Source organism: Oncorhynchus kisutch, linkage group LG12 (assembly GCF_002021735.2).
Source record: "Oncorhynchus kisutch isolate 150728-3 linkage group LG12, Okis_V2, whole genome shotgun sequence".
Lineage (NCBI taxonomy): Eukaryota > Metazoa > Chordata > Actinopteri > Salmoniformes > Salmonidae > Oncorhynchus > Oncorhynchus kisutch.
The window spans coordinates 29,816,755-29,831,268 of NC_034185.2; the positions used below are offsets into that span (position 1 = coordinate 29,816,755).

General features: G+C 44.1%; 1 protein-coding gene across 1 annotated transcript in view; it reads right to left on the bottom strand.

Annotated features, from left to right (window-relative positions):
* brf1b (BRF1 general transcription factor IIIB subunit b) overlaps nt 1-14,514 on the bottom strand; it is a 131,217-nt gene that overhangs the window by 95,409 nt on the left and 21,294 nt on the right. The window contains exons 4-6 of the mRNA XM_020496700.2: nt 7,963-8,136; nt 3,456-3,487; nt 1,341-1,413 (exon numbers count right to left, since the gene is read on the bottom strand). Coding sequence (XP_020352289.1) covers nt 1,341-1,413; nt 3,456-3,487; nt 7,963-8,136 — 279 coding nt within the window. The remainder of the gene's footprint in view (nt 1-1,340; nt 1,414-3,455; nt 3,488-7,962; nt 8,137-14,514) is intronic.

Genomic DNA, 14,514 nt, shown 5'->3' on the forward strand with positions numbered 1-14,514 from the left:
TTAATCCCAGGTTGTGTACTTGGATGAATCACTTGGGGATGATTACCTCGTTTACTCTCTGTACCCCTCTCATTACATTAGTCAGATGAGAACGAAGCAGAGATGTTGATCTTTTACGGGAGGGGATGGGAGGCGGGCATAAAATGACTGCATAGCAAGTTGTCAAAACACTTGAAAGGCATGGGGACACAGTGCCCCCACTGGTCAAATTGCAAAATGAGGTACTGCACTTGTCTTCACAATGTGTATGCTATTCAAATGGAAAAGTCTTAAGAGAGATCCTTGGGACGTCCAACTCTTGACTTCACCCCAATGAAGTTGACATTTAAAATGGTTAGGGTTCAAGGTAGGGATGTCCCAAGGGTGCAACGGCTGCTGGCATATGTAAAAGTGCAAACACTCATATGGCCTGCATATTTCTTGGCAGGGTGATTCCAAAGACGGTACAGAATGAAGATGGGCAGAAACTGCTTCGCCAATAGAAATCCCCGATCACACTTGACATTGGCGAGCTAAGCTCATGCGCAGAAACACTTCATCGGGTAAAACGGTCGTCTCGTGCCGAACTGCGCATGTGCAGACCGGCAAATCAAACACTCCTATATAAAGTTGTTCTTGACTAAAAAGTTTGTCACAATGAAGTTAGAGTAATAACATGTTCATCCTACTTGAATCTGGGTTGTGCCTTTTAGATTTCGAGAAACAGCTATGTAAGAATGTTTCACTTCTCTCCTTGACTTCTCATACCCCAAACCCCGGCCCTGTCTTCTTGGTCTGCTTCGTAAGCGTTCCCGGAAGTCTCTTGATGTTGGGCCTCGGGGTTTAGAATCTCTGTGGTGATTCACTGTGATGTGTCCCATCCTTCAATAGTTTTTCCCCTTTCTAGAAGATGACTCATCTATCTGTTATCCAGTCTTCCATCAGTGGCCATACTTGAAATGAACTAAATATGGAAGGTAATTGTTGGTCACTTAAAGTGTAGGGACATAAAATAGCCAATTAGCTTTCAGTTGGTTTGTTAAAGAAAGAAAGAAAACAATGAGTGAGATACGTTTACAATCGGCAAGGATTGGATAGCTGTAACAAACAAGCCAAAGTTCCACCCAGCCTATCAGCAGTGAAGCAAGTACCAAATTGCTTATACTTATCCAATCACTTTCAGATCTGACCAAGTACTCACTGGCCAGGTTGGAGGGCTATGGATTGATTTTGGAATTCAGCCCTTGAACTAAAATAAGGAGTAAGGTGACATTGCCCCTAGACAATGATCTTGGGTCAGTTTTAAATTTGACCCACTAATGGTTAAGGCTAGGATAGTGGAAGCTGATCCTAGATCTTACCTATTGCTGGGGAGTTGATGCAGAGCTCTCGAGCCAGCAGGAGGAAGGTCTTCCCTAGGATGTACACGTTCACCTGTAAAGCGGAGGAGAGTTGGGCTCTGTTCCAAAACTTTAAGAACGCATCTTTCCTGCCTGACTACCTTGAAATTCCGGATCGGATTGGTGAAAGCCATGTTATTTAACTGTTTCCCACACCTGTCAATTTGTGTTATATCTGTTATTACATCAATGAAAGAATGCACATCCTTCCCGCCTCCCGTCCTTGCGGAAATCCCTGATCTGATGTGGCTGGATTGGTGAAAGCTATGTGTTAGAACCGTTGCTTAGACCTATCGATTTGTGCTAGATCAGTGATTATGTCAAGGAACGGAGGAAGGAAGGCTGTTTTTAAAGTATTCAAACAAGGCCTTGGCCCCTGTTCCAAAACTTTCGAAACATATCCTTCCTTCCTTGAGGTAATCAATTATCTGTACCTACATGGGTAGATAAGTGAAGGCAATGTTTCCAATGACTTTGTCCAATCAAACCTAGGCAAATCAGTGATTTCTTCAAGGAAGGAAGATTGCTTTGCTGTCAGCTAATTATCATTTAAAGCTTAATAGTTACAGTCATATGAAAGTTAATTCAATTTCAAAGCAGCACAATTGAGGAATTGTATATGGAACTGGAGTAGGTGGAGAAAGTATGTTTATATTGTGTTCATAGATGTAAAGTGTGTAGGGGGGTGAAGAGCACATTACTCAAAACCCTTCCACCCTCTGCCTTAGCCCCCATTGTCATGAAGTTGCCCCAACTCTGTACACACTGATCTAAGGTCAATTTTGTATTCCCCGGCTAATGGTTAAGGTTAGGCTATGGGGTGCATCAGCTGTTCCCAGATCAGTGTCTATGGGCGACTTAGGACCCACTCGGGGGACCAGGGCCACATAGCACTGAGGATTCCGTAGCCTGGTCTTAAATCTGTTTGTGCTTTCTTGTAAAGTTATATGGTTGTTGTATGGCATGACAGCCACTATGGTAGTGGGCTATATAGCACAAACAGATCTGGGATCAGGCTAAGGATTCAGTGCATTGGTGGCATATTTCTGGAGAGGCTCCACCCTTGCCACCCTGGCCTGACCACGGCCTTCCAATACCAAACAGGGGTGAGTCTAGGGTGGGGGCCGTGCTCCCAGGACAGCTGGCCTGGACTGGGGGTAAAAATATTGCACTGCGCCAGCTGTGTTGGACAGAAACGCTTCCCCCAGGGACCCAACAACTGAACATTAAATTCCCTGCATTGAATTGACATACTCTCTGTCCTCTAGTGGCTAGATACCCCATGGGAGATTAGGACTTTGTTCTTCATACATTTAATTATGTTTTGGGAGGTTTTACTATGTGAGGAGCTGAAATGAAAATGGTTTGGTTATGACGGATCTGAGATTTAAAATGTCCTTAATCTGCATATCATTTGGTTTTTCATTTTTGGTAGGCAGTTCAGTTGTTTAATTTGGTAGTCAGCTGACTTGCTTGTGTCACACTCCCTGCAGACCACATCATTCATTGTGATGAGGCTATACCCAATGGCATTAGTATGTGGATATCACATATCGCCTGGGGCCATATGTTTTAAGCATCTCAGGCTAGGAGTGCTGATCTAGGATCAGCCCCCCCCGCCACCCATGCAATCTTATTCACTGTAATCTAAAAGGCTAAACGGATCCTAAATCAGCACTCCTGCTCTGAGACACGTCGTACATACGGCCCCTGGGTCAAATACATATGTCAAATACTTGAGAGCTGTGCATGATTTAGTCTGTGCTGTACAATGGCTCCAATGGAGTAGTCCCAATAGTGACACTTTATCAGTAGTTAAAGGCAACCTTTACCTTACTTCCCTGAATGGTTGTCCTGCATGGCTACATTCCGTTTCTCTACCACTCTCACAATGTGTACACTCGAGCACCACCCCTTATGGATTTAAAAGAAATAGACTGGTGCCAATAATAAGGTGGGAACTCCCTCCAGCCATGCTTTCACCAATCCAATGCTTTTAAATGCATGAGGAGTGAAGTGCACACATCTGGAGAAGGGTAGAGAATCGTAATGGACGAAGACAGAGACTAAACGTACCTGTAGGAGATCACTCAGGTCCAGAAGCATGTCTGAAGAGGGATGGAGTGTTAAGGAAGGAAAGGTGACAGCAACAAGGGCTTTACCGCAAAGAACAGAGATACACCATGGTTGTGTTCAGTAGGCACTAAACAGAAAGTAAATGGTTTGAAACTGCAGGGTACTATATGAACTAAGTTGCATGACCCATTTCTCAATGGGTTCAGCACTTACAAATACTGTTCAAAGCAAAGTATACAACATTATTACAAGCCAAAGGCTATTTTAATGATTTATGTTTTTTGCCGAAATGGCCCAAATCGATCTGTCAATAACATTCTAAGAATCACCTAAAAAATGTATTCTTAATAATGCTAATATGTAAGAGGTGCAATGTACTTTTCCATCAACAAAACTGAGAAAACAAATTCTAAAAAGAGAATGCCGTCCTTTCAAACTGAAAATAATGTAAAAACATTAAATCCGGTGTTCAAGACAAGTAAGTAAGTCTAGGGCCTTAGAATTGTGCACTAGGTTTGTTTTTTGCCAATTACTACGGTGAGTGAGACGGTGCATACGTTGATGCCGGGGTCTTTCTGCAGTCAAGCATCGGGTGACTCAAACTCCCCTGATGCTTGGCCCCTTCGGCTGCCGATGCGCGGCTAAATATAGAACTGGTCCCGCAGTGCTTCAGCTCCGCCCTAGCAACCTGCAGATGAGTTCACCTAGAGACGGGACAGAGGGAGCGAAGTGGATTGACTCGGGAAGACTGCCGGCTGAAACTAACCTCACAACGTGGTGAATGGACGGAAGTGTGCAAGCACACACAGACACACACACAGACTGGAACATACATTCCTAATTGGAAGACAAACACACACCTGGAACACAAACACATATTATAAATGACTAGCGTACACAACTACTATACACATTGCAAACTTCACAGCCATACACACACCTGACCAACCTCTTATTTCCCATTACAAACAACAGCCGAAAAACAAGTGCGCACACACACTAACCAACACACACTGGATAGGCTACATTGAAAACAATCGACTGCCAGTTGAAAACACACACTTCCCTTCCGCCCTCTGATGTACACACACGCTCGTACCTGAGCAACACACACACGGACACACAGACACCTGAGGTGACACACACATAGCAGGTGTGGCCGGTGGAGAGATTACAGGGTCCATTAATCTCAGCGGGGTGAGATTAGATAAGCGCCACAGAAAGGGAAAGGATAATCTGATAGTTCTGCCGCCATTCGACAGATAATGCAGACCGTCGCTAAACCTCACACACTAGGGATGTGTTCCAAATGGCACCTTATCCCTACATAGTGCACTACTTCTGACCAGGGCACCCTATTCCCTAGATAGCCCTATGGGCCGTGGTAAAAAGTAGTGCAGGTACTTATATTTTCCTACTAGCACTGATAACTACTTTGTTGACGGAAAATGTACTTGCTACGATTGTGATATTTTGTTGTCACACCTAGCGATCTTAAGATGAATGCACTAATGCAGGGGTGTTTAACTAATTTAACTAAATTCGGTCTTCAATGCGTTCAAGAGGGTTGCACTGAAAATGTGCTTTATTTCTTTGCTGTCAAAATTTGCTAAAATATTTTCCTCTTTCCATCATTTATGGAATGTTTTATGCTCCCTGACTGTCGAGTGATTTCAATAAACTTTATGAATGTAGGTTCATTGACTGTGCATAGTGATTATTAGCGAGCTGGACAGAAGAAACTGTTTGACACACCTGCACTAATGTAAGTTACGATGGAGAATAGTGTCTGCTAAATTACCAACATGTATATAGGGAATAGGGTGCCATTTGAGATGCAGTCAATCACTCACAAGTAGGGGGTTCCCCTCCCAGTATCATAGTACTGTCAGTTGCCCATAGCTCGCTTTCAAAGAGGGTCGGACAGGCGTGGGGCAATGTTTTTACACTTTGGGTTAGTGATAAAATTGTTTTGGCGTTAAAAATAACAGCGATGAGATGTGTATTTGTTCCCAGAAAGCATTAACGAAAACGCTTATTTCCGAAGTGGTCCACGAGAAAAAAAACTAGGAATTGTACCTTGTATTGATAGTTCTTCTCCAATGGACTATTTGGGTAGTTCGAATCCACTGAGGATTTGAATAGCAATATCAAGGAGAGTGATAGGTTAGACAGTCCTGTATAACGCATTCGCCTTTGGGCGAGTGGTGTTAATGTTACTGGATGAATCCATGTAGATAAGGCTAGACAGTTCCCTTCAACGGTTGCTTATGTGTATTATAGTCTAGTAAAAGGGTGTGGTTGTGTGTAAATCAATAGGATTGAATGAAGCCCCTGAGGACCTGTATCTTTCTATCTGAGTCCCCTGTGACTAACCGGAGGAGCCCAACCCAAACCCGACCTGCACCCTTCTCCCAGCAACGCCACAATACACAGACAACTGCTGAGATTCTCTGGTGTTACACAAACACATTTCTCTTTAGTACAGGCCTTGAACGTTACAGTGGTACAGAACCTGGGTTGGACTGCTGAAGTGACAAATGAAGACTTAGTATCACTACTGTGAACCTAACACCAACAGTGATGTGGTGGTGCTATACCCTGAAGCAGGACACAGCGACCTGAGAGGGATGGCTAGAGGTAGGCCAGATACAAGCATCATCAAGTCACTGTAAGATACAGTAATTCCTTTCTACCCATCACTTAACCATATGTGGTTACGTCGACTGTAAATAGAATAGAATCTACAACGTATATGGTCCTCCCCTTGTATTTCTAAAAGAGTCCATGCAAACATACATATGAAGAAAACGCTGGTCAATGGTCAATAAGAAGATTTTCACGTTACTTTGCAAAAGGTACTACTGAGCACGACCAGGGTGAGTAGAATCTCTGCCCAATCAGTGCGACCTTAATCAATTCACTTCCATGGGAGGAAGAAAAACAGCAATGCTCCAGACCTTCAGGCTTATATTTGAATATCCTTGATGTAGATCAGTCATGGCTGGTGACACTTTAAATGGGAAGGACAGGCTCATAGTAATGGCTGGAACGGAGTTAATGGAATGGTCTCAAACACATCAAACACCTGGTTTCCATGTGTCTGATTCCATTCCATTCACTCCATTCATTCATATGAGCCGTACTCCCCTCACCAGCCTCCTCTGATGTAGAATTACTTATGGTGGTCGTGTGGCGCTGGGTCCAATTCCGCTGGGGCCACAACTCAAAATGCATCCACACATGACTGTAAGTCACTTTGGATAAAAATGTCTGCCAAATGGCATATATTATATTATTATATATTATTCCTCACACAGACAAGATGGCCTCCCTTTATGACAACAGCTTCACCAAACTTACACCTTTGTTTGCTTTACACTCGTCCACACTGTCGCACCTGAGGAAAACATTTGTTGTTCCACTCTCCACCGTTTAACAGCAATAACTAAAACGCTGATGACATCCTCAAGGTTGTGGAACTATAACTGTAATGGCTCTTACGGGAAGAGGTGGGAGGGCAGGAGTGACGCTTCCTCAGCACGACACCAACAGAAAGCAGATGAGCTTCCTCAAAAGACCAATTAGTGAAAAAAAGATAAGAATGCCTGTGTAAACGCAGCCTATGTGATTTATAATCTGGAGTAGGGTGATGTTGCCCCTAGTAGACACTGATATTGGGTCAGTTTTGCATTTCCTCCACTAATGGTTAAGGTTATAATTGTGAGAGGGGAAGCTTATAATGCATTCTGATCACTGAGCGGTTTGATCTGGACGCTGCGGTAAACATTCCAGCTCTTCTGCGGCCTTGGAATTGGGAGGTGTGTCGTTGGACCTGATCGGAAAATAATGGGTCTCAGAGATGGGTGTGTAGAAGCACGTGCTGAGCATCCATCCACAATAACTCACAAACACACCCTCTCTATTACAAATCCACAATAACTCACAAACACACCCTCTCTATTACAAACATGGATGCACAAACACATCCACAAATAAACACATCCACAAATACACACACCCACAATAACACACACAGACAATACGTCACAAATACAATCATTCTCCCTTTCTCTAATCTCCCCTGGGCAGATTCTGTGTGTAGACCGAAGAATCTGCTGGGACTAAATGAGATGCGAGAGATAACGAACAGCCTTAGTTCTGGTTTTTGTCACTGGTTATTTTTATATATCTGGATTGGGCGAAGGCGGTGCTTCACCTCGAGTGCTTCGCGCATGTACTAAAAGTAGTTTCCTTTAGCGAGGGTGGAAACTTTGTTTTTGTCAGAATTTCTAACACATATGAACACAGTTAATCATGCAGCTGACCAAAGACTGTACTTCTGTCTTTCACAAATACAGTACTCAAACACACACACACACGTTAATCTGTAACCATTGATATGCCTTGGAAACACCGTCACCCCAACCCCCCATGGTCAAATACATTCTCCCCCCTTTGGCCCCCTTTAGGGCAACAGGGGGTGTGGTCCCAGTCCCAAGGATACGGGGCGTGCCCTCAGTCCGGCAGACCAAGTAGAGGCAGGCGGCAATGACGTGCGCCATCTTGCGTCCGCGCGTCAGGTGCTTGCTCACCACCATCTTAAAGAAGTTGAAGGCCGTGTCCAAGCAGTGCTGGTTGAGCTGCAGCTGGCTACCCAGGTTGTGGATCTGCCGCTTTCCTGTGGACCGAAACACAAACACACACACGTTAGGGTAAATAGTTACACACACATTGGTAGGCGTAACTTACACACACACACACACACACACACACACACACACACACACACACACACACACACACATAGACGCATATGCACAGACATGGATAAATAGTACACCCACACACACTAGACTACTAGTGTTTTGGGTTGCCAGCAGTGTTGATGTCATGAGCGCGAGAGCGGGGCAGACAGGCCTAGTTAATAGGGCCTGACAAACCGCCCCTGTGCTTCTCCCAGGCAGAGAGAGAGACAGACAGCTGTGTACTTACCAGAGAGAAGCCATCTGCAGCACAGCCTCACACACGCATGCTTGCAAACACATACACACTCACAGACACACACAGACACAGACACACACGCAAATAAGCAAAATCCATGAACACACAGATGGTAATACAGAACACACATACTGTATACAGCAACTCTAGTCCAAACACAAACATAAAAAATATAAAAAATATGCATGTTCAGTTCCATTCCCCGTAGTAGGATATATTTGTGTTAGGCTATCAATAAACCCGTCTCAATTGACATTAACATCTCCCTCAACGTCAGCAAGACCAAGGTGCTGATTGTGGACTACAGGAAACAGGGACGTGTGAACACCCCCAACATTCACAAGGCCGCAGGGCCAGACAGATTACCAGGACGTGTACTCTGAGCATGCGCTGACCAACTAGCAAGTGTCTTCACAGACATTTTGAAACTCTCCTTGTCCAAGTCTGAAATACCAATATGTTTTAAGCAGACCACCATAGTGCCCAAGAACACTAAGGTAACCTGCCTAAATGACTACCGACCCGTAGCACTCACGTCTGTAGCCATGAAGTGGATTGAAAGGCTGGTCATGGCTCACATCAACACCATCATCCCAGAAACCCTAGACCCACTCCAATTTGCATACCGACCCAACAGATCCACAGATGATGCAGTCTCTATTGCACTCCATACTGCCCTTTCCCACCTCGACAAAAGGAACACCTATGTGAGAATGCTATTCATTGACTACAGCTAAGCGGTCAACACCATAGTGCCCTCAAAGCTCATCAATAAGCTAAGGACCCTGGAACTAAACACCTCCCTCTGCAACTGGATCCTGGACATCCTGACGGGCCGCCCCCATGTGGTAAGGTTAGGTAACAACACATCCGCCACGCTGATCCTCAACACAGAGGCCCCTCAAGGTTGCGTGCTCAGCCCCCTCCTGTACTCCCTGTTCACTCATGACTGCACGCCAGGCATGACTCCAACACCATTATTAAGTTTGCAGATGGCACAACAGTGATAGGCCTGATCACCAACAACAGCCTATAGAGAGGAGGTCAGAGACCTGGCCATGTGGTGCCAGGACAACAACCTCTCCCCCAATGTGATCAAGACAAAGGAGATTATTGTGGAATACAGGATAAAGAGGACCGAGCACACCCCCATTCTCATCAACGGTGCTGCAGTGGAGCAGGTTGAGAGCTTCAAGTTCCTTGGTGTCCACATCACCAACAAACTAACATGATCCAGACACACAATGACAGTCGTGAAGCGGGCAAAACAAAACCTTTTCCCCCTCAGGAGACTGAAAAGATTTAGCATGGGTCCTCAGATCCTCAAAAGGTTATACAGCTGCACCATCGAGAGCATCCTGACTGGTTGCATCACTGCCTGGTATGGCAACTGCTCAGCCTCCGACCACAAGAAACTACAGAGGGTAGTGCAAACGGCCCAATACATCACTGGGGCCAAGCTTCCTGCCATCCAGGACCTCTATACCAGGCAGTGTCAGAGGAAGGCCCTAAAAATTGTCAAAGACTCCAGCCACCCTAGTCATAGACTGCACTCTGCTACCACACGGCAAGCGGTACCGGAGTGCCAAGTCTAGGTCCAAGAGGCTTCTAAACAGCTTCTACCCCCAATCCATTAGACTTCTGAACATCTAGTCCCCCCCCCACACACACCACTACCACTCTCTGTTGTCATCTATGCATAGTCACTTTAATTACTCTACCTATATGTACATACTACCTCAACTAACCAGTGCTTTTTTTTACTGCTGCTCTTTAGTTACTTTTATCTCTTATTCTTATCTGTATTTGTTGAAACTGCACTGTCGGTAATAGGGGCTCGTAAGTAAGCATTGTATTCAGCGCATGTGACTAATAACATTTGATTTGATCCACATTGACGGGGCAGCAGCGAAGAGGGTCAAGTGCTTCAAATTCCTCTGTGTCCATATCCCTGAGGACGTAACATGGTCCTCTCATCCCTCAGATCCTTAACAACTTTTACAGCTGCACCATCGAGAGCATACTGACTGGTTGTATCACCATCTGGTATGGCAACTGCACCACCCTCGACCAGAAGGCCCTACAGAAAGTGGTGCGGACGGCGCATCCAGGACATACATGCCAGGCCATGTCTGAGAAAGGCCTGAAAAATTGCCAAAGACTCCAGCCACCAGAGACATGGACTGTTCATAATCTCCATGCTTCCGTCTGGCAGGCGGTACTGGTGCATCAAGGTTCAGAACAACAGACTCCTAAATAGCTTCTATCCTTTGGCCATAAGACTACTAAATGAATAACACACTACTGCTCTCCCTCACACCAACGCTGCTGCTAAAATTATTATTGATTAGATTCATTATTACCGCTTCGCTGCTGCTCATTGATTATTGACTTCCATTACCATTTATCTATCTATATATCATGCTACTGGTCACTATTACTCCTGTTTACATGTATTACCATTATTATATTACCATAAATATTTATATATTCCTGCTACCAGTCACTTTCCAGCCGTGTTTACATGTATATCCGCCTTTCACGCCTACACTGACACTCACACTTGCATACATACACACACACACACACACACACTCACCACCCACCTCCTATACTGCTGCCATACTGTTTACTACTGTTATTATTATTTATCCTGCTACCAGTAACGTTCTCGTAATCTCTGCCTACATGTAAATATTTATCTCAAATACTTCAGTATCCCTGCACATTATACATTTGGCAGAATTATGGACCCTATAGCTTCCTTTCTTATTTCTTGTGTTTTTTTTAATTACTTATTCTATTTGATATTGAAAACTGCACTGTTGGGTAGGGCTTGCAAGTTCAGCATTTCCCTGTACTTTTGAATGTGACAAATAAAACTTGAAACTAAATTGGAGCTTATGAGAGCTGTATAAGTAATGTTTAGTGTGACAATCAAAGATACACTCAACTATTGACGGTAACAAACTCAGTTATGATTACTAATGACTGTTTATGAGCAAGTGTGTTAGTATGACTGTGCACAAACATACACACACAAACACACACACTCAACCTCAGGAGACTTTAGTTATTTGGCTTGGCCCCTAAGGAAACCCCTCACAAACTTTTACAGATGCACCATTGAGAGCATCCTGTTGGGCTGTATCAACGCCTGGTGAGGCAACTACACCGTCCGCAAAGACAGGGCTCTCTGGAGGGTGGTGCAGTCAGCCCAACGCTTCACCGGGAGCACACTGTCTGCCCTTCAGGACACCCGGTGTCACAGGAAGGCCAAGAAGATCATCAAGGACCTCAGCCACCCGAGCCACGGCCTGTTCACCCCACTATCATCCAGAAGGCGAGGTCAGTTCAGGTGCATCAAAGCTGGGACCGAGAGACTGAAAAACAGCTTTTATCTCAAGGCCATCAGACTGTTAAATAGCCATCACTAGCTGGCCTCCACCCAGTACCCTGCCCTGCACTTAGTCACTGTCACTAGCTGGCTAACACCCAGTTACTCAGCCCTGCACCTTAGAGGCTGCTGCCCTATGTACGTAGACATGGAACACTGGTCACGTTAATAATGGAACACTGGTCACTTTAATAATGCTTACACACTGTTTGACACACTTCATATGTATATACTGTATATTTTAGTCATGGCCATCCTATTCAACTATTGCTGTACATACAGTGCCTTCGGAAAGTATTCAGACCCCTTTCCACATTTTGTTACGTTACAGCCTTATTCTAAAATTGAATAAATAAAAATGTTTCCTTATCAATCTACACAATACCCCATAATGACAATATGAAAACAGGTTTTTAGACATTTTTGCAAACGTATTAAACATAAAAACAGAAATACCTTATTTACATACAGTAAGTATTCAGACCTTTTGCTATGAGACTCAAAATTGAGCTCAGGTGCATCCTGTTCCATTGATCATCCTTGAGATGTTTTTACAACTTGACTGTGGTCCACTTGTGGTAAATTCAATTGATTGGACATGATTTGGAAAGGCACTCACTTGTCTATATAAGGTCCCACAGTTGACAGTGCATGTCAGGGCAAAAACCAAGCCATGAGGTTGAAGGAATTGTCCGTAGAGCTCCGAGACAGGATTGTGTCGAGGCACAGATCTGGGGAAGGGTGCCAAAACATTTCTGCAGCATTGAAGGTTCCCAAGAACACAGTGGCCTCCATCATTCTTAACTGGAAAAAGTTTGGAACCACCAAGACTCTTCAACATCTCTGGAGAGACATGAAAATAGCTGTGCAGCAACACTCACAATCCAACCTGACAGAGCTTGAGAGGACCTGCAGAGAAGAATGGGAGAAACTCCCCAAATACAGATGTGCCAAGCTTGTAGCGTCATACCCAAGAAGACTCGAGGCTGTCCAAATGTGCTTCAACTGAATAAAGGGTCTGAATACTTATGTAAATAGGATAAAGCTGCTTTTGCTCTGTTAATTGAAATGCATTCCAGGTGACTACCTCATGAAGGTGGTTGAGAGAATGCCAAGAGTGTACAAAGCTCTCATCAAGGTAAAGAGTGGCTACTTCGAAGAATCTAAAATCTAAAATGTATTTTGATTTGTTTAACAATTTTTGGGGTTACTACATGATTCAGTGTCATTCCATAGTTTGATGTCTTCACTAGTATTCTACAATGTAGAAAAAAATAAAAATAAAGAAAAACCCTTGAATGAGTAGGTGTGTCCAAACTTTTGACTGGCACTGTACATATATATATATACTCCGGATTCGAACATTGCTTGTCCTACTATTTCTTAATTCCATTCTTTTACTTTTACATTTGTGTGAATTGTTAGATACTACTGAACTGTTGGAGCTAGGAACACAAGAATTTTGCTGCACCCGCAATAACATCTGCTAAATATCTGTATGCGACCAATAAAATGTGATTTACATGTGTTCACGCATACTGATATGTGAGTTGGATGTGCATGCGCACAGGATGTGTGTATATGTGTGTGTGTGTTTGTGTGTCAGGCAGGTTGGTCTGGAATGCAGAGTGGAGTGAAGGCTGGTCACCAGTGTCAGAGAACCATTCAACCCATCACCAGAAATAACCCAAAAAGCTTTTAAGAGCATTAATCGTTCTATTCTCGAACCTCTGTGTGTGTATGTGTATATGCGTATATATGCGTATGCAACTACCCATGCGTGTTTACGTGACTACTCGTGCGTGTGTATGTGTTTCTGTGTGTGTATCCCCTCCTCCCCCGCCCCACTAGCTACCCTCAGTCTCAGGAGAGTTTCATCCTGTGTGTTTGGATGGCAGAGAGTGTCGGATTAGATGTGGATTGTGTGTGCGCGTGTGTGTGGTGTGTGCGTGTGAATAAGTGAATGTGAGGTTTGTGTGTGTGCATTTGACAGAGAGAGCGAGAGAGAGAGGGACAGTGTGTGTATGTGTGCGTGTGAGAGAGAGAGGGACAGTGAGTGAGTGAGTGAGTGAGTGAGTGAGTGAGTGCATGTGAGCGGTAGAGGGACCGTGTGTGTGTGTGGGTCCAGGTGTGGAGTGTGCTCTGAGAACACAGTGTTCTCTCACAGGTATGTACTTGTTCACAGTGATCGCCACAAACTATACAATTTCTCATCAAACCCCTCTCTCTCTCTCTCTCTCTCTCTCTCTCTTTCCCTCCCTCCCTCCCTCCAATTTGAGACATACACCAAACAAACTAGCCTCTCCATAAAACTGTCTTCTATACAATGATTGGATAGGAAACTGTCAAGTAAACCAACTTCCCAAAATGTAATCTTAGATTTTATATGATAACAGACCAAATGAAACCAAAAACATCCTGGTTAATTTCACTCACTATCTCACAACCAATCATTTAGTTTCCTGCTTGAACAGGTTTTGTTTGGTCCCCAGATAAAGAGTTATGCATACAGGGGTGAATCCCAAATTCCACTTAAGTAACATTTTCACTTAATCTCCCATTGACATCAATGCATAAAGTGAAAATAGTTCTTAATTGGCAGAATTCACCCAAGAATGTATATAAGTTGGAATAGTGAATCATGTCCACTCTGTGTTG